Source organism: Myotis yumanensis, unplaced genomic scaffold (genome assembly GCF_028538775.1).
Source record: "Myotis yumanensis isolate MYYU_CA2020_CCGP unplaced genomic scaffold, mMyoYum1.0.hap1 SCAF_1, whole genome shotgun sequence".
Taxonomy (NCBI): Eukaryota; Metazoa; Chordata; class Mammalia; order Chiroptera; family Vespertilionidae; genus Myotis; species Myotis yumanensis.
In genome coordinates this window covers 35,782,392-35,803,834 of record NW_027223752.1, presented here as the reverse complement: position 1 = coordinate 35,803,834, position 21,443 = coordinate 35,782,392, and the positions used below count along the sequence as shown (strand labels likewise).

General features: G+C 40.1%; 1 protein-coding gene across 15 annotated transcripts in view; it reads left to right on the top strand.

Annotated features, from left to right (window-relative positions):
* Positions 1 to 21,443, top strand: part of GPHN (gephyrin) — a 452,278-nt gene that overhangs the window by 70,928 nt on the left and 359,907 nt on the right. For all 15 annotated transcript variants that reach the window (XM_070418066.1, XM_070418183.1, XM_070418108.1 and 12 more), the window contains exon 2: positions 20,865 to 20,943. In XM_070418066.1, the coding sequence (XP_070274167.1) occupies positions 20,865 to 20,943 (79 nt within the window). The remainder of the gene's footprint in view (positions 1 to 20,864; positions 20,944 to 21,443) is intronic.

Here is a 21,443-nt window from a genome sequence, read left to right as displayed (position 1 = left end):
GATTCCTGTCAAGGGCATGTACCTTGGTTGCGAGCACATCCCCAGTGGGGGGAGTGCAGGAGGCAGCTAATCAACGTTTCTTTCGTCGATGTTTCTAACTCTCTATCCCTCTCCCTTCCTCTCTGTAAAAAATCAGTAAAATATTAAAAAAAATAAAAATAAACCCTCTGGCTTGCAGAGTTGCTAAAACAGTTAGAAAGCAAAGTCCTATCCCTTCTCATTCATTCAACAAATACTTCATATGCTCCTTTAATAATCACACTGGGAATGGGTGTTTGTTCATTTGTTTTGGTTAATCCTCACCTTAAGGACATTTTTGCACTGGTGATTTTTTTTTTTTTTTTTTTTACGGAGAGCGAAAGTGAGGGAGAAAGACAGAAACTAATATGAGAGACATTAGTTGCCTCTTGCTGAATCCCCGACCAGGGCCTTGGATTAAGCCTGCAACCCAGGAACGTGCCTTTGATCGGAATCCAACCCGGTACCCTTCAGTCCGCCTGCAGAAGCACTATCCACTGAACCAAACCAGCATTTTTTTTCTTTTTAAGTCCTCCTCTAAGGATATGTTCTTTTCATTGATTCTAGAGAGAAAGAGAAAGAGAAACATCGATCAATTGCCCAAGCAATCTGACAGGTATGGAACCCACAACCTGTGTATGTGCCCTCACCTGGAATCGAACCCATGACCCTTTGGTGTGTGGGAGGACACTCTAACCACTGATCCACACTGACCAGGGCCTGGAGGTACATTAAGAAATTTTTTTTTCAGATCTGCCCTGAACAGGTGGCTCAATTGGTTGGAGTCTCAACCTGTACACTAAAGGATTTCCTGTTGGATTCTAGGTTAGGGCACATACTTAGGTTTAGGTTAGATCCTGCTGAGTCAGCAGATGCAGAGACAGCCTACTTGTATTTCTCTGTCACATGGATGTTTCTCTCTCTAAAAATCAATTTTAAAAACATCCTCAAGTGAGAATTAAAAATATATATATATGTTAAAAAATGTTCAGATCTAAAATTTTATTTGGTTCTTTTTAAAATTTTATTTTTCATTTACAATTCACATTCAATATTCTATCCTATATAATAAAACCCTAATATACAAATAGACCAACGGTGGAATGACTTGTCGCTATGAACTGACCACCAGGAGGCAGATGCTCAACGTAGGAGCTGCCCCCTCGTGGTCAGTGCACTCCTACAGGGGGAGTGCCACTCAGCCAGAAACCGGGCTCGCAGCTGGTGAGTGCAGCAGAGATGGTGGGAACCTCCGCGGCAGCACTAAGGAGCAGTGAGCCGAGCAGTAAGGAGCAGCAAGCGGGTGGGCGGTAAGGAGCAAGGGGTCCCGGACTCTGAGAGGGCACGGGCCAAGCTGAGGGACCCCCCCCCCACACACACACCTGCAGTGCACAAATTTCGTGCACCGGGTCTCTAGTCTTTATATAAATTTATAGCATATTTAGAAACATCTATATAATAAAGAGCCAGGGTTCTAATGACCGAAGGCTCGACCAAACCGCAAGTCAGTGCTGGGTTGCTGTAGCGACCCAGCACTGACTGCCTAAGGGGCTGCGGATCAGGCCTGGAGAGAGGCCTGAAGAGAGAGGCATAGTCTGATCCATAGTCTCTGTGGCAGCTGTTGATCAGAACTTGCCTCTCTTTCTCTCCCGGCCTGGCCAACAGCTGCACCTCCATTTCTCTCCAGGTCTCCACCAGGGTTGCTGATCAGCTCTGCCTGTCTCATCAGGCCCCGTTGATAGGCCCAGAGACGCTGACTGTCATAGAAACTGACCAATCAGAACTAAATCTGGGTGAAGTGTGAGGAACAAATGGCTGCCTAGGAAGGCGGAGCTTTTGACGCTGATTGGCATAGAAACCAACCAGTCAGGACCAAATCTGGGTCAACTGTGAGGAGCCAGTGGCTGCCTAGGAGGTGGAGCTTTTGATGCTGACTGGCATAGAAACTGACCAATCAGAACAAAATCTGGGTGAACTGTGAGGGGCCAATGGCTGCCTAGGAGGCAGAGCTTTTGATGCTGACTGGCATAGAAACTGACAAATCAGAACCAAATTGGTCGGCAGAGGAGGGCAGTTGGGGGTGAGATCAGACTGGCAGGAGAGGGCAGTTAGGGGCAATCAGGCAGGCAGAGGCAGATAGGGGCGATCAGGCCAGCAGTGGAGAGCAGTTAGGGGCGATCAGGCCAGCAGGGGAGGGCAGTTAGGGGCAAATAGGCAGGCAGGCAGGTGAGTGGTTAGGAGCCAGCAGTCCCAGATTGTGAGAGGGGTGTCTGACTGCCGGTTTAGGCCCGATCCCACAGTGATTGGACCTAAACTGGTGGTCGTACATCCCCTGAGGGGTCCCCGAATGGAGTAGGTGCAGGCTGGGCTGAGGGCACCCCCCCCCCCCCCCCCCGCCCTGTGCACAAATTTTGTGCACCAGGCCTCTAGTATGATTATATTTTGCCTTGAAAAGATATTATAGGAAAACTATTTTTAAGAATAAAAAAGGCATGTTGATGAAATGACTTGAATTTAGCTCTATATTGTAGCTAAATTCAAGTCATTTTAAGTATATGTGATAGTATATTATATATATGTGTATATGTATATATGCATATATATGCATATGTATGTATCTTCTTAACTGTTTGAGTCCCAAGCAGCGCAATCGCGCTGCTGAGATTTTATGTTGAGAAAACATGCGATTCGTTTGAGTCCCAGGGGGTATTGAAAAAACACTGTCGAAGAATCTCAAACAGCGCAACCGCGCTTTCTCTAAATGAGTACAAAAAGACCCAAACAGCGTGATAGCGCTTGTTTTATTTTATGTCGAGAAATACCAAGCAGCGCGATTGCACTGCTTGGGACTCAAACGGTTAATTTATTAATACTGAGGGGTGGCCTGTGTTTAAACACTCCTGTTGATAGTTGTAAACCTTGACTAATGAAGAAGGTGTTCTTCCTCAAGAACTAACCAAATGTATTTCCCCATGTACCAATAAATCTATTGTTATCTTGAGGAATTGATATACACAACTGAAATTGAATTAAAATATGGTAGTTAGCATTTTTCTCTGTCCAGCATACTTTTCTAATTTCTGTTAACAGACCATACTTCTTCCCCAACATATACCATTATGCTTTTGATGGGACTGTACCAAACATAATATTCTACCCCTGGTTATTGGCTGGGGAGTTAACTCAGATGTACCAATCATAATTCCCCAACCCACTGACTATCCTATATAATAAAAGAGAAACATGCAAATTAACCATCCCTCCGCTACGCTCACCAGCCGATCAGAGTGAGTATGCAAATTAACCCAACAAAGATGGTGGCTAATTTGCATACACAGGTATCAAGCGCCCCAGGAGGTGACTGCGGCCGCGGGCTCCCAGGACCATTGCCAGCCCAGGAGGCGAGGCTTTGCCATGCCAAGTCACACCCATAGGCTCCTAGGACCTTTGCTGGCCCGGGAGGCGAGGCCTGCCATGCCAAGCCACGCCCACGGGATCCCGGGACCTTGCCAGTGGAGAGCAGAGTGGGAGAGGAGCGGGTGGAGAGTGGGAGGTTTGGAGGACTTGGCAGAGCAGGAGACCGCTGGACATAGAGCAGAGTGAGAGAGAGGGCGGCTTGGAGGGCACGGCTCCCTCTGTCACCCCAGCTTCCTCATCACAGCTGTGGAAACTGACAGCAGGGAGGAGGAAGTCCCACCCCCACAGAATCAGCCAGAATCAGCCATTGGTCAGACAGCTGTCAGTGGCCTGACAGCCAGGACTCTCATTCACCTGCATCTCAGACCGTGACAGTAGAGAGGTGGGACTATGTCTAAAGAACAACTGTTGATACAACATAGTTCTGCAGCTGAAAGATGCTGGTGTTATCGACAGAAAATGTCTGCAGAGCAGCATGTGTCTGATCTTGAAAGAAGGGGGCGCCTGCAACAGAATGTATCTAAACACCAGCTACTGGAAAAATGTCACTCTGATGCCGAAAAACACCGGCGTTATCGACAGAAAATATCTAAAGGCTAATGTGCCTTTGAAGTTGAAAGAAGGTGGTGGCGACGACAGAATATATCTAGAGAACAGTCATCAACAAGTACTACCAATACTGGTAGGAACTGCCTTCTCAGCGAAAATGGAGTACATGAGGATGCAATTCTCGAACATAATTGTGGTGGAATGACTGTTCTATGTGAATTTTGCCTATCACTAAATTTCTCTGTTGAAAAACCATCCGATGGGAAATTTACTTGATGTTGTAGCAAAGGGAAAGTCTGTCCAAATGATATACATTTTCCAGATTACCCGGAATATTTAAAAAGATTAATGACAGATGAAGATTATGACAGTAAAAATTTCATGGAAAATATTTGTTCCATAAATAGTTCTTTTGCTTCCATGGGTGCAAATATTACATCGCCATCAGGATATGGGTCATACTGTTTTAGAATACACGGACAAGTTTGTCACCGTACTGGAACTTTACATCCTTCAGATGGTGTTTCTCGGAAGTTTGCTCAACTCTATATTTTGGATACAGCCGAAGCTACAACTAAAAGATTAGCAATGCCAGAAAACCAGGGCTGCTCAGAAAGACTCGTGATCAACATCAACAACCTCATGCATGAATTAAATGAATTACCAAAATCGTACAAGATGCTACATGAGGTAGAAAAGGAGGCCCAATCTGAAGCAGCAGCAAAAGGTATTGCTCCCACAGAAGTAACAATGGAAATTAAATATGATCGTAACAGTGACCCAGATAGATATAATTCTCCCCGTATAACCTAGGTTGCTGTCATAGTCAGAAATGAAGATGGAGAACCTCCTTTTGAAAGGGACTTGCTCATTCATTGTAAACCAGATCCCAATAAATCCAAATGCCACTAAAATGAAACAGATCCATATCCTGTTTCTTGCATTAGATGCAATGACATATCCTATTCTTTTTCCACATGGTGAAAAAGGCTGGGGAACAGATATTGCATTAAGACTCAGAGACAACAGTGTAATCGACAATAATACTAGACAAAATCTAAGGACACAAGTCACACAAATGCAGTATTATGGATTTCATATCTCTGCGCGGGACATGTTCAATCCTATTTTAAATGCAGGAAAATTAACAGTTTATTGTGGATTCGTATTAAAAAATGGAGGCCATTCGGATAAATTTCATCAAAGTAAACCAATCTAAGTTGAGAGTTGAAAAATATAGTGGCTTAATGGATTATCTCAAATCTAGATCTGAAAATGACAATGTGCTGATTGGTAAAATGATAATACTTCCATCATCTTTTGAGGGTAGCCCCAGAAATATGCAGCAGAAATATCAGGATGCTATGGCAATTGTAATGAAGTATGGCAAGCCCGATTTATTCATAACCATGACATGCAACCCCAAATGGGCAGATATTGCAAACAATTTACAATGCTGGCAAAAAGTTGAAAACAGACCTGACTTGGTAGCCAGAGTTTTTAATATTAAGCTGAATGCTCTTTTAAATGATATCTGTAAATTCCATTTATTTGGCAAAGTAATAGCTAAAATTCATGTCATTGAATTTCAGAAACGCGGACTGTCTCACGCTCGCATGTTATTGATATTAGATAGTGAGTCCAAATTATGTTCCTCTAATTAATTCTCTTTCAATGTGCATGAATTTCGTGCACCGGGCCACTAGTAGTAATATATCCATGGTGGATAGGAGTTCCAACCTGCCAAAGATCATGCCCTCCTTTCCATTTCCTATACCATATAGATTGGTAACCTATGTTTATTTGCAGAGAATGAGATCTACTCACAGAGAAGCAGAGATTAAAGAGCTGAAGAAGCAAAGAGAATCCTGATGGGGTGGTTGATTCCCAGGTTTTAGACCCCCATGTTCCTGAAGTGACCCTGAATCTGGCCAGTTTTTTTTATACTAGTATACTCTAGATATCTTATAATAACCATATGCCACTCCCCATTTTAAAAGTTAAATTGTATTGTTTACAAACAAAATAACTGTTTTATCATACATAGTAATGTTTCCAGTTCATTTTTAAAGTTTATCTTCTGAGGAAGCTGTCTCTATTTTAATCCTCAAAAGAATTTTTTTCTGTGGGCTAGAAAAATTATCAAGTCAGAGTTTTAGAGACAAATTTTTCACTTCAAGGGTTACTTGTATTTTTATTGCAACTCTTCTTGTAGTATTGAACATATTTTTATAGTCAGTTCAGGATTGGGGGTTGGGAGTTAGGAGGAAACCAGTGGAATCAACAAATGCTTGAGATTCCAGGCATGGGACAGCTCTTATAGTGTTAAAAGAAGTTTAGAAAATTCTCACTAAGGCACGGGACACAGCCATCTCCCTGAGAGGATCTTTTGCCTCTCTACGCTTTCACCTGGGAGAATCTGAAATGTGGGTGGAATTCTGGCTAGGTATCTTTTCTAGCCTAAGAATTCTTCTTGTGGAGCATTTTTGGGCAAGTTACCCTTCTCAATGTCTGTGACTCTTCCCTTCTCTCTTCCCAAATCTATTGTCTGTCTGGCCTTAAATAAAATGTCAATAGGGTTGATTTGCCTTTAGCCATTCACTTTACATCTGATAGTTAAGAAATCTCAGTGTCACTAAAAACAAATTTGAATATCAGGCTAGTCACTTATTGTCTTTGGCCCTTAGTGTTCATATCTTTAAATGAGTAAAGTTAGAATAATAGGTGATCTCACAAGGTTTTTCAGCTCGAAGAATTCAACAATTCTGAATAAATTGCCTGGTATAATGAGTTATCTTTTCAGTTCACTTAAACATATTATTTTTTTAATATATTTTATTGATTTTTTACAGAAAGGAAGGGAGAGGGATAGAGAGTTAGAAACATTGATGAGAGAGAAACATCGACCAGCTGCCTCCTGCACACACCCTACTGGGTATGTGCCCGCAAGCAAGGTACATGCCCTTGACCGCAATCGAACCTGGTACCCTTGAGTCCACAGGCCGACGCTCTATCCACTGAGCCAAACCGGTTAGGGCTTAAACATATTATTAAGTGCCTACTATGTACCAGTTATTGGACTAGATACTATAGGGAATTAAATATAACATTCATTTTCTGTCAATAGAGTTTAAACTATTGTGGGGAGAAATATTTCCAGAGAGAAAATATCAATTAAGAAACAGCATGGCCAAAACCGGTTTGGCTCAGTGGATAGAGCATCGGCCTGCGGACTGAAAGGTCCCAGGTTCGATTCCGGTCAAGGGCATGTACTTGGGTTGCGGGCACATCCCCAATAGATGTGCAGGAGGCAGCTTATCGATGTTTCTCTCTCATCGATGTTTCTAACTCTCTATCCCTCTCCTCTCCCTTCCTCTCTGTAAAAAATCAATAAAATATATTAAAAAAAAAAAAAGAAACAGCATGATATAGTGTTTCTCAAAGTGTGTCACATTCAAATACTTGGGATGATATTAGGATGTTAGGGGCAGAGCATTAAATAGTATCAAATCACATAAAAAGCTTTTCCCTTTTTAATGATTTTTCAGTCCTTTACATTATATGCATACACATAAGCTTTTGACACCCCTTTAACATTTATCATTCTCCCTTTTTAACAAAGAGGGGCTTAGATGCAGAATATTCTGTAAGAAACATTCTCTGCTAGAATTTAATGAAATATATATTTTCTGTTACCTTTTATTTATGGCAAGCCATACTTTTCTTATTTGTGGTAATGATAAAAGATTTTTTGGAAGTTTTCATTTAAAAATGGGTTGATTAAATCTGGCTAACATTGTCAAGCTGGTATACTATTTTAAGAACTGCCAAAATTAATTATGACTTTTTTCTCTTGTGTGGACTGTTCGAATTCTTTTGAAATATATCATAAAATTTTATATTTTTATTCATTAGTGTAATTGATCTGTAGTTTTATTTCTTTGTGTAGTTTTTTGTCAAATTTTGGGGTTAACGTCATACCTATTTTATAAGAATAATTAGGAAATTTCCTTCCTTTTTTAATCTGGTTATTTTTATTTAGGCAGTAATTAAGCAGAGGTTTGAGTATGTGCTTGGGCTAAATAATAATAAACTAGTAATGCTAATTATTAGTTACTGAGCTTTTACTATGTATTTGACCATATTTTAACACAGTTCATTTACATTACTTACAGTAGTATTGTACTGTAAAGATGTGCATACACTAAATTAGTAGATACTGAACCATTACTCCTAGAGGAATTACAGTGGTAGGTTATTGAGAGCCTTTGTTCACAACATTTTGGTCAGCTGGTCAATACATATTTAATGTGTTTCTGTTTAAAGACACTTTAGTATACTAGAGGCCTAGCACGTGAAATTGTGTGAGACCCCAGACCTACTGTGCCACAGGACCCCAGACTCCGCCATGCCTCATTTGGTTGTTACAGTGTCACGGCGTTACGGCCAGAGGGTTAGGGACAATCAGCAGGTAGGCAAGTGGTTAGGGGCGATGAGGCAGGCAGGCAGAGTGGGTAGGGGCGATGAGGCAGGCAGGCAGGCGAGCGGTTAGGAGCCAGCAGTCCCAGATTGTGAGGCGGATGTCTGACTGCCAGCAGTTGGACATTCCCCGAGGGATCCCAGATTGGAGATGGTGCAGGCCAGGTTGAGGGGATTCCCCGCCCCCCCCACTGTGCATGAATTTTGTGCACCAGGCTTCTACAATAAAATTCACAATATTATATAGGTAGCACACTTGGCCCTCTATATCTGTGGGTTCCATAGCCACAGATTCAACCAATCGCAGTTTAAAAAATATTTTTTAAAAAAAAGTTACATTGTTGCTGACATTTACTGAGTAGTTAGCCCTACCATGGTTAATGACATTTATAGATAATGACTTCTGATTCTTAGAAATTTTGTTAGAGTTCATACAAAGTATAAGTGGTAGAACCACTATTAGAATATAGGAACTTTGGCTCTAGAACCTGCATTTGTAAACATATGCAACAGGAATGAATATAAATATTCTTCTATTCTCATTTAAATTTATGTTTTGAAGTTTATCTCCTCTTGTGGATTATAATCTCCATTGGTGTAAAAGTTGAAATCTGCTATATATAATATGTATGCAAATATTTGCATGTATATGTGTCCGTATGTATTTAGGTATAAATATATACCCATAAGCCCAATTTAATATTGAAAATATTAAAGTAGTTACTTAGTAGACATTAGGTAAAAAATAATATCCAACAAATGAAATCTTGTCTCTGGATATAATTGGAGTATAATCCTATATAATAAAAGTGTACTATGCAAATTGTCCCCTTGACCTGGAGTTCTTCCAGGAGTTGGACCAGGCGGTGGGGCTGGCCAGGTGAAGGGAGGGAATACCCAGCCTGCAGCCGGCAGCCAGCAGGGACCCTACCAATGCACATGCACTGGGCCTATAGTTAAAACATAAATTTCAGTGTTTCTTTTTTAAAAAATACTTTAGAAAAACATTTTACAATTTTCTTCAGAAATTATTCCATTATGTAACTGTTTGTACTCTGAAGTGTTTATGTCTAATTTCAAATTACTCTTTAGTTTTAAGCCAATATGTTTGTTATTATTAAGATAGACAATAGTTTGTCCTTATAAAGCCATTTAATTAATCAGAGCAGTTTTTTGTTTGTTTGTTTGTTTGTTTGTTTTTTATATATGAACATTTTATTTTATTTTTATTTAAATATATTTTATTGATTTTTTACAGAGAGGAAGGGAGAGAGAGAGTTAGAAACATCAATGAGAGAGAAACATCTATCAGCTGCCTTCTGCACACCTCCCACTGGGGATGTGCCCGCAACCCAGGTACATGCCCTTGTCCGGAATCGAACCTGGGACCTTTCAGTCCGCAAGTCGACGCTCTATCCACTGAGCCAAACCGGTTTCGGCCAGAGCAGTTTTAATAATTGTGAATTTAACCTTGAATAGAAATTTTTCAGATAAGAAAATAATATATAATTCAGGGATATGAAGGGTTTTTATTAGTAATTTAGTTTTATGTTATTTTTCTTCTTTAGAAGTTATATTAATGCAGTGATGATTGCTTTATTCTCTTGGATATAAAGCATTATTTTCATGGCCAAAGCCCTTAACCAATATAAATCTTTTTTTGTTTTAACAGTATTACTGTAAATGCAACAAAACATAAGAATATACTCATTGCTATTTGGAGTACTTTGTGGCAAATGTTAAATCTTTGCTGATGCTTTTATAGCAGTTCCATAACAAGGTTATTTTTAAAACAAACAACATACAAAACCAAAAGTTCAGCATTAATTAGATTGACACTTCCAGTTATAAATGAATACTTCCAGTGCAAATCTTGAGAAAATTTGGCATTAGACTTCAGCATACTCTGTTTCTAATAGGTTAAGTGTTTTTAGTATTATATTGTGCTAAGGAGAAGAATCTCAGTGCTTAAACATCTTCAAAGCTATATAACTTAATATTTACTCTTTTGAAAATTTTACAATGGGGGGAAAGGGGGGACATATGTAATACTTTCAACAATAAAGAATTACAAAAAAAGAAAAAGAAAATTTTGACCATCAATTATCAACTCAAATACCTGCATCCTTCGCTCTCTAATCTCCCTATCATTGACCTGCTAGAGCATCGTTGTCTCTTAATGGGGACATCGTAGTGCTTCCATGCTATTCTTCACATTACTGTCAGATTAGTTCTGATTCTGTCCATTCTGAAACTTGAATGTGCAGAATGATTTCCTATTCCCCAGTGTGTTTTCTTTGACCTCAAATTTCAGGCTTTTCTTTCATCTTCCACTTACATTTTCAGATTTATCTCCTATTATTATTTTTTTCTTGACATTATACTTAAGCCAAAGTGTTCCCTAATTAGCCCAATACCAGCAATACTCTTATGATATTTTAATACTGTTTTCTTTTAATGAAGTGGCCTTTCCTTGCCTTTGCATGTCCAAAATATACCAAATGTGTCCAATTTTAATGACTTTTCCATGAAGACCTTCAAACTAAGTTATCCCTTTAACTTTTATAAAGCTCATTTCTCTCCTGTAGTTCCTCTACATACCTGCTACTTATTAGTTTTTTAACTTTTAATTTTGGAAAACTTAAGGAATATACAAAAGTAAACACTACATGTATACACCTCATGTATCCACCACCCGTATATAGCAGTTATCATTATGCTATTCTTGTTTCATTTATATCTCCCCCAACTTTCCACGTTCCACTCAGTTATTGTCAATTCTTTGAGGTAAATCTTACATATTTTAAATTCATGAGTGTTAGCTGTACAATATTGACAATTAAGTGCATACATTAATCCCCTTCCCCTTTCATAATATAGAATGTTTCCATCTCTTCAGAAAATTTCTCATGCCCCTTTCCAGTCGGTACTCCCATCTTGAGACAGCACTATTTAATTTTTTTTCACCTTATATTTGTTATACCTTTCTTATTCTTTCTATGTAAATGAAATTATACTCTTTATATAAGGCTTATTGTTTGGCATAATGTTTCTGATATTTATTCCTTTTTGTTTGTCATTCCATTTTACTGTTGAATACTGTTCCTTTGTATGACTATTCCACGGTTTATTTATTCAGTTAACAGATATTTGGGTTATTTCCAGTTTTTGGCTATTGTGAGTACAGCTTCAATGGGTATTTGCATATGTCTTTTGCGAATACAGTTGATTCTCATTATTTGCGGTGGTTATGTTTTATAAAGTTACTGTGAACATTGAATTAGTTATTATTGAACCATTTATTCCAGGGGAAACATAAGATTAGGTTCCTATGAACCTCTGGCCACAATATTTTTTTTCAACTGATGAACACATAAGCTATTATATATATTTTTGTTTAAAGGCACCTTATTTAATATGTATTGTTGATTCATTAATATTGAATTTATGTCCAACAACACTATAGCTCATGACTGAGTGAAGTTTATCTAATACTCATATTTTCTTCTAAAGGCACATCATAGCCTTCTTGCACTTAGAAATACTAGATGGCACTTAAGAACTATAGTAGGGGGCCATTCTGAACCAGCAATATCACCAACAAAAAGCACAAAAACAGGAGAAACATGTAACTAAAGAGACCACAAACAGGACACTCATTTATAGTATGAAGGTTAAACAAGGTGGTAGAGTACTCAACTTCAGCTGAGAATGTGCATGTTAGGCAACTAAAATTTTTCTCTATTCTTTGCACTTCCACAAATTATTGTGAAAGCCCTTTGAACATTGATCACTGGATTACAAATGAATTTTCATAAGCAAGTGAATTCACAAAGATGGATTTTTGGGAAATGAAGATCTGCATATGTTTTCATTGGTCTTGGATAAATATTAATAAGTAGCATTGCAAGGTCAAATAGTATCTTTAACTTCATATGATAATGCCAAACCTCTTTTCAAAGTAGTTTTATTATTTTTAATTCCCACCAGCAATGCATAAGAGTTCTAGTTTCAAATAATATTTGTTTTTTTCAGTCCTTAATATTAACCATTGCTGTGCTCATTTTATTTTTATTTGCTATAGTTATTAGTTAATGTTTTATCTTTTCTTCTCCAAAATGGAAAGGATTTTTTTTGTGTTTTTTTTTTTAATATATATAATTGATTTTTTACAGAGAGGAAGGGAGAGAGATAGAGAGCTAGAAACATCAATGAGAGAGAAACATCGATCAGCTGCCTCCTGCACATCTCCCACTGGGGATGTGCCCGCAACCCAGGTACATGCCCTTGACCGGAATTGAACCCAGGACCCCTCAGTCCGCAGGCCGACGCTCTATCCACTGAGCCAAACTGGTTTCGGCATCCAAACTGGAAAGTTTTATGACAGCATATAATTCACTGTTTTATTTGCTAAACTAATATTTTTAAGACATACTATTTAGCCTTCTTGTTACTTTCACAAACTTTGGAGCCAGATTGCCTAGACTCAAAGCTTATAGCCTGGCCGGTGTGGCTTAGTGGTTGGCATTGACCCATGAACCAGGAGGTCACAGTTCCATTCTCAGTCAGGGCACATGCCCTGGTTGCAGACTCGATCCCCATTGTGGGGCATGCAGGAGGCAGCTAATCGATGTTCTTTCTATCCCTGTCTCCTGTTCCCTTTCTCTCTTTAAAATCAATAAAAAACTTAAAAAAAAGTTTAGCTTTTCCACTTACAACTTTTGAGACCTTGGATAATGTAAATAAACTTTTCATAATTAATTAATTGGGTCTCCCAACAGAAAATTAGGTTTGGCCCTGGCCAGGAGGCTCAGCTGGTTGGAGCATTGTCCCGTACACCAAAAGTTCACAGGTTTGATTACTGGTCAGGCCACATACTTAAGTGGCTGGTTCGATCCCCGGTCCAGGTCAGGGCACTTCCAGGAGGCAACCAATCAATGTTTTATCATCTCTCATTGAGATGATGCAAATGTTTTGGAAATGGGTAGAGGTAGAGGTTGCACAACACTGTGAATATACTTAATATCACTGAATTGTACACTTTAAAATGGTTAATTTTGTGTTATGTGAATTTCACCTAAATAACAAAAAATGTATAGATTATAGATTTATCTTTATAATTGGCACCAAAAATTATGGAGCCAGTCTAATTTTTCTTGTAGCAGGTATTAAGCTATCTGATATATTTTCAGGGTAGAATAAAATAAAGCAAGTACTGAATTTTTTGGCTCTATTTTAAAATTATAGCATGGTGACATTTTTTTTCACTAAACATTTAACTTTCACCCTGTGATCATAGAGAGGGACAGTTTTGGAAATATATATCATGTGCCCAAGAACCATCTCTTAACTCAGGGGTGGGCAAACTTTTTGACTCGAGGGCCACAATGGGTTCTTAAACTGGACCGGAGGGCCGGAACAAAAGCATGGATGGAGTGTTTGTGTGAACTAATATAAATTCAAAGTAAACATCATTACATAAAAGGGTACGGTCTTTTTTTTTTTTTTAAGTTTTATTCATTTCAAACGGGCCGGATTCGGCCCGCGGGCCATAGTTTGCCCACGGCTGTCTTAACTCTTTTATATTAAAACTAGAGGCCCGTTGTACAAAAATTTGTGCACTTGGCGGGGGGGTGCGGGGGTCCCCTCAGCCCGGCCTGTGCCCCCTCGCAGTCTGAGACCCCTCGGGGGATGACCACCTGCTGGCTTAGGCCCGCTATCTGGGGTATTGGGCCTAAGCTAGCAGTCAGACATCCCTCTGGCAGCCCGGGAGCCTTCAGGGAATGTCCACTTGCCAGCGGGGATTAGGCCTAAGCTGCAGTCAGACATCCTTAGCACTGCTGAGGAGGTGGGAGAGGCTCCCACCACCACCACCACTGTACTGGCAGCCATCTGCCTGGCTTGTGGCTGAGCAGAGCTCCCCCTGTGGGAGCACACTGACCACCAGGGGGCAGCTCCTGCATTGAGCATCTGGCCCTGGGGGTCAGTGTGTGTCATAGTGACCAGTCATTCCCAGTCCTTCTGCTGTTAGGGTCAGTTTGCATATTACCCTTTTACTATATAGGATAGAGGCCTGGTGCACGGGTGGGGGCCAGCTGGTTTGCCCTGAAGGGTGTCCCGGATCAAGGTGGGGATCCCGCTGGGGTGCCTGGCCAGCCTGGGTGAGGGGCTGATGGCTGTTTGCAGGCTGGTCACACCCCTTCAGGGTGGGGGTTCCACTGGGGTGCCTGGCCAGCCTGGGTGAGGGGCTGATGGCTGTTTGCAGGCTGGTCAAGCTTCCTTTAGGGTGGGGGGTCCCCACTGGGGTGCCTGGCCAGTCTGGTTGAGGGGCTGAGGGCCGCTTTCGGCTGGCCAAGCCTCCCTGGTGACAGAAGCTCCCAGCCTCTCCTTTTTTAATTTTATTCTGAGATTTATTTACCTTCTATAATTGAAACTTTGTAGCCTGGAGTGGAGCTCAGAGCTGGCCAGGACAGGCCTCCTGCTCGCTCCAGCTCTGTGGCCATGGCTGGCTGAAAGCAGGTATCCGGGGTTTATTTATCTTCTATAATTGAAACTTTGTTGCTTTGAGTGGAGCTCAGAGCCTGCTGCAACAGCTGGGAAGCTTGGCTTCCTCCATCATTGGGGCAACCAAGTCTCCTGCTTGCTCTAGCTCCGTGGCTGCCGGCCACCATCTTGGTCGGGTTAATTTGCATATAGTTGCTCTGATTGGCTGGTGGGCGTGGCTTAAGGCAGAGCAAAGGTACGTCAATTTGCATGTTTGTCTTTTATTAGTGTAGACTAGAGGCCCAGTGCACAAAAGTTTGTGCACTCGGGTGGGGGGAGGGGTCCCCCAGCCCGGCCTGTGCCCTCTCGCAGTCTGGTACCCCTCGGGAGGTAACGACCTGCTGGCTTAGGCCTGCTCCCGGGTGGCAGAGGGCACGCCCAATCCCTAGGTGCAGCCCCTGGTCAGGCTCAGAGCAGGGCCGATTGGGGAGTTGGAGTGCCGCCCCCTGTCATGCACAGAGCAGGGCGGATCGGGAGGTTGCGATGCCACCCTCAGTCACGCTCAGGGTACAGCTGATTGGGGGGTTAGGGCACCGCCCCCTGTCACACTCAAGGCAGGGTCGATGGGGAGGTTGTGGCGCCACCACCTGTCACTTACAGAGCAGGGCCGATCAGGGGGTTGGGGCGCTGCCCCCGTCACTCACAGAGCAGGGCCAATCAGGGGGTTGGGGCGCTGCCCCCTGTCACTCACAGCGCAGGGCCCATCAGGGGGGTTGGGGCTCCGTACCCTGTCACACACAGAGCAGGGCCGATAGGGGAGTTGGGGCACTGCCCCCTGTCACACACAGAGCAGGGCGGATCAGGGGGTTGGGCGCTGCACCCTGTCACACTCAGGGCAGGGCCAATGGGGAGGTTATGGCTCTACCCTGTCACACACAGAGCAAGGCCCGTCGGGGGGTTGGGGCGCCACCCTCTATCACCCACAGAGCAGGGCCAATCAGGGGGTTGGGGCGCCGCCACTGTCACACACAGAGCAGCCCCTCTCTTGGCAGCCCCACTCCCACTGTCACTGCTCCCATGCGCTAATGGCGCCGGCCCCACTCGCACCTGCTGATGGTGCAGAGCAATTGTGGCTGACGCAAGCAGCAGGTGCAAGTGGGGTCGGTGCTATCAGTGGTGGGAGTGGCGGCTGCTGCCCCAATCACCCCTCAGGAGCAGAGGAAGGTAGAGAAGCCCTCCAGGGCGATCAGGGCCAGCAGCCTCCGTTCACACCCGCTGTTGGTACTGAGTGATCAGGACCGGCGCAGGGCACTATGGCGCACGGGAGCAAAGAATTTTCAGTAACCACCAGAGGCTCACCCTGATGACAGAGACCAGCGCCCCACCTTGGTCTGGTGCCTCCACTCACCTGCTCCACCATCCCTCTGTGGCAAAGCCTTCCATGTTCTGCACACGCCCCCTGGTGGTAATTGGTTGTTCGGTTGTTCAGTTGTTCCAGTCTATTTGCATATTAGCCTTTTATTACATAGGATTATATCATTTATGTAGAATACTATATTATACTTGTTACAAGTGAGAAAATGAATGTGAAGTGCTTTTAGCACATAATGAATGTCAACTGTTACCTTAACCAGAAAGATAATATACAGAAAAAGGTACTTACGATAAGCTAAGAACCCTGCTACAGGTCCATTTTACAAATATTTAAGTTTATATTGAGTTTGAATGCTGACTTTTGTTGACTGAAGGCAAATCGTGATTCTCATCTAAATAGAGAGTAGAAGTAATACGGTTCTAAGGTGTGTATGTATGTGTGTGTGTTTCAGCTTCTGTAAAATTTTCTTTAGTAAAATTTCTCCTAGTAATTTTTGAATCAATATAATATGTAAAACAAAATTAGAGTTCTTTAGCTGAAGAGGACAAAGGATGTCATTAATCTGAAATACTGCCATAGAACCCATGAGATATGAAGTGCAGTTAACTAACCACTTAACTAGAAGATCCCCTAAAGTTTCATTCAACTTTTGAAAACTTTAATTTTAATTGTCTTGTATTTGTTTTAAAGTTATGGAAAGTTTTTCATATATTCTGCATGAGAATCCAGAATATATGAGAAATCAATGAGACCTATCATCAGTATGGCATAGTGGTTAAGAGTGCAGGCTTTGGAATTTTAGGGTCTGGATTCTCCCAGTACTGCTATTCATTAAATATATGATCTCTAGATGCTTAATCTCTCTTTGTTTACTACCTGTAAAAGGGGGATACAAATAATAGGTATATCACTGGATAATTATGAAGATTAAGTGAGATGTTGAATATGAAATACTTAGCATATCTTGATTATAGGTCCAAAAAATGAACATTTATAGAAAAAAATGCATGTGGTTGCATAAGAATTCTGCTAAAAAATGCATTTTACAAACATTTGTTATTAATTTTCATTTGTTACCCTTCAAGTTATGTTAATATAAACAAAATTGATATGCACATTTATAATTTTCATGGTACTGCCATAAAGTTTGTGACTATGTTTCTATTGTAATCTCTTCTGTTTTATCTGACCTTTGATTTTGTGTGATTTACACATGAAAAAGTATGTTCACTTCCTAATTTAAATGTACCATATCTTATTTATAATTCAGAAATAATATTTGTTGCATTGGTGAAAAAAATTATAACTAAAAATTTTATTTTAATAGGCAGCCAAAGTTTCAGAATTTTTGTTAAGAAATGATTTCTCTAGATTTCTTGCTGTTTTTAACTTAATATAAGGATGTGAGATGAATTTTAGAAAAGGGCCTTTTTTAGCAAAACTCATTTCACAGATAGCTGACTAGCAAGCCTTTAAAGGATCAAAGGTTTATTCCATTTTAATTAAGCCTACCAAACCGACAGGCTCCTAATGTTTATAACTAAGCACTTGCATTTGCCAAATTGGGCAAGAAACTTTATGAGAACAAATTTTATAATATAATGCATTATTATACTTTCAATTTTAGTTCAGCTCAGCTGAAAACCAACTTTTCTTAAAATTTGCCAACATTTCCTTTTTTGGTCTTACTCATTTAATGGTATAATAAAGAACATTTTTGTTAAAGTTATGAAAAGCAGAAAATTTGTCTCAAATCAACAGATTCAGATCAGTGTCTATTAAATATGGAATAAAAATTATATATTAAAATTACTTACTCATTGCAAAAAACATGGGGATTTTGAGGGTAATAAGAATTCAAACCTTTTTCAACTTTAAATATTTTTAATGTTATATTGTTCTTTTTATGTAGATTATAAATGGCTCATATATATATACCTACGTATATATTTAACTTGAAATAGAAAATAATCACTTAATATTTATGCTTACCTAATATAAAATCTATACTAATAAAAGGGTAATATGCTAATTAGACGGGATAGACCAGATGTCTTCTAGGCGTCCTTCCAGACATCTTTCTGTACAAAGCCATGGTGGTGGGGCCAAGGCAAAGGCAGTTAGGGGCAATCAGGCAGGCAGGCAGAGTGGTTAGGAGCTATCAGACTGGCAGGGGGGAGTAGTTGGGGCAATCAGGCTGGCAAAGGAGAGCGGTTAGGGGCAATCAAGCCAGCAGGGGAGCGTGGTTAGAGACATCAGGCAGGCAGGCAGAGGCGGTTAGGGGTGATCAGGCATGCAGGCAGAGGTGGTTAGGGGCGATCAGGTTGGCAGAGTAGAGCAGTTGGGGGTGATCAGGCTGGCAGGGGAGCAGTTAGGGGCATCAGGCAGGCAGAGGCAGTTAGATGCGATCAGGCAGGCAGGCAGAGGGGTTAGGGGCAATCAGGCAGTCAGAGTGGTTAGGGGTAATCAGACAGGCAGGCAGGTGAGCGGTTAGGAGCCAGCGGTTTCAGATTGTGAGGGGGATGTCTGACTGCTGGCAGTTGGACATTCCCCGAGGGTTCCCGGATTGGAGAGGGTGCAGGCCGGGCTGAGGGACGCCCCCCCCCTCCCATGCACGAATTTCATGCACCAGGCGTCTAGTATTATATAAAGCTTTATTTTGCCTTTAATTTTAGAATAAATATTTTATCAAGACATAGATTTTTAGATTCTCAGATTCTCCTCCGTCACCCAGCATTTTAAACATGTCATTCCATTGTCTTCTGGATTCCATAGTTTACGTTGAATACTCAGCGGTAAGTTTTGCTTTTCCTTTGGTGGTTTGATGGTGATGTGTCCTTTTTCTCCCCTAGCTGTATTTAAGATTTTCTTTTTTTATTTAATTTTCAGCCATTTTACTGCTGGATGTGATTTTCTTTCATTTTTTTCCATTCTTGGCTTGGCTATACTTCCTGAGTCAGTGAGTTAATGTGTAGTTTCAGTTTTGGTGTATTCTTAGCTTTTTTTTTTCTGAAAATATTACTTCATTCTCTCTCCTCTTCTCAACTACAGTTACGTTGGGTTGTTTGATTCCCACATGTTTTTTATGTTTTCTTTTTCTCATTTTTTTTTTTCTCTCTCTGTGCTTTAGTTAGATACTTTCTGCTGATCTCTTCAAGTTCACTAGCCTGTCTTTTGCAGTGTTGAGTCAGCTATAAAACTTACCCACTGATTTCTCAATTTCACATATGGTATTGTTCAGTTCTAAAATCAATATTTAATTCTTTTCATAGATTTAAATTACCTGTTGAATTTTTCTCCTTTTCTTCTGTGAACACTTTCTGTGCCTTCTTTAACTTTTTTAAAACAGTTTTCTTAAACTTTTGTTAAAAAGTTTATCTTCAAAATCTGTATCATGTATAGGTCAGCTTATAGGTATTATTTTTTCTATTATTGATCATATTTTGTGGCCCTTCCCATGTTTCATAATTATTATTGTATACCAAATACTGTTTACATAGGATAATAAGATTGATGTAAATGTTATTTTCTTGCCTATATTAGAAAGAAATGATGAAGTGCTAATTACCTTAACTCAACCATGAATTGAGCTGGGTAACTTGAGTGACACCTTAAGATATACCTCGTACCTCTGGTTTTAAATGTCTTAAAAGTAAGACCTATTCTGTTGTATGTATTTCTCTTTGGTGTGACTATACTTAATGAACTGTGACACTATGGGAGATATTGCTCTAACTTTTGGGTTTTGCCTCCTCTTTTTCATTCCCCCCTCTCAAGGTAGGGTGCTTTTGGTTGAAAACAAATGTCTTGAGGGGAGACCTGTTGAAATTCTATACTATAAGTGATAGGTGCTAACTGTTATAGTGTGACTTTGACTCCTAATCACTATAACACTACAGAAAACATTTCTGGCTCAGTCTGTCCTTTCCCAGTCTATTCGTGTAGTCTAAGTCCTCAACAGATCTCCCAGGAGAAAACTGTCTGTGTTTGGAGAAATCCAAAAGGTTCCAATCTGTCATACCAGTGCATGAACCATAAAGAGCTATACTGGTTTCTCTTTTCCTGGGTGGTGTCACTCTTTCTGAATCTTAGCTTGTGTATAAATGGCAAATCTCCCAGAAATGAAAGCAATTAAGAGTCCAAATTTACCTAAGAATAGATATTACTTTTCTCTTAATTTATTTATTTTACTACCATTGCTTTTCAGTATATTTAAAAATATGATTTGGGGAGATAATTTATCTTTTTTTTCTAGTTGTTGTGGAAGCAGTAACTTGCCACTATGTACTGGTAAATTAGTTTTATAAAAATAACAAAATTTTTACTCACAGGTTTACTCTTTTATATACTGCACTTTATATAAAGTTTGTGTGTTGATATTTGTTGCTAAATATACCAGGCTTAGAGATTGACCAATATTGCTATTTGGAAAAACTGTATCATGAGAGACAATTTTAATTTCAAAATTCATTTTGTCAGCAGTAATTTAAATGAAATGTAAACAAAAATTAATTATCTTTTTCTTTCCCCCTTTCCTGTTTAGTGAGTGATAGTTGCTTCAGGAATCTTGCAGAAGATCGCAGTGGGATAAATCTCAAAGATCTCGTACAAGATCCTTCTTTGTGAGTATTGGCTTTTAGTATTAATTATAATTTAAAAGTTTATGGTTGGTGTGACTTTTTTCAAAAAAGTTGTAACAGAACTGCTTTAAGGTTGAGCAAAATTTTATTTTCTAATAATTTGTGTTACATATAGTGAAACACATGGAACAGTTTAAACAGAGGTGAAGTTATGGAAAAAATACTTTTTAGAAATATAAGAGATTTTAGAAGAAGGGACAGTGTTATGATTAATAATTGACTTTCAAGGGGTAGGGCTAATGGCTGATGATATCTTGCCAATATGGCAGTAGATACTAGGCAGGGAAGATGATTAGTAGTTTCTTTGCTTGGAAAGGTGAATTTATTTACATCAATTTTAAGCTTTTGTGAATAATTTATAATATTTATAAGCATAATTACAAATATGCATAAAATAATTTGTAATAACAATATGTAATAATTTACCATAACAATATACTTTTCATGTTTTACATAAGAGAGCTGTGTATAGCCCAAGATTT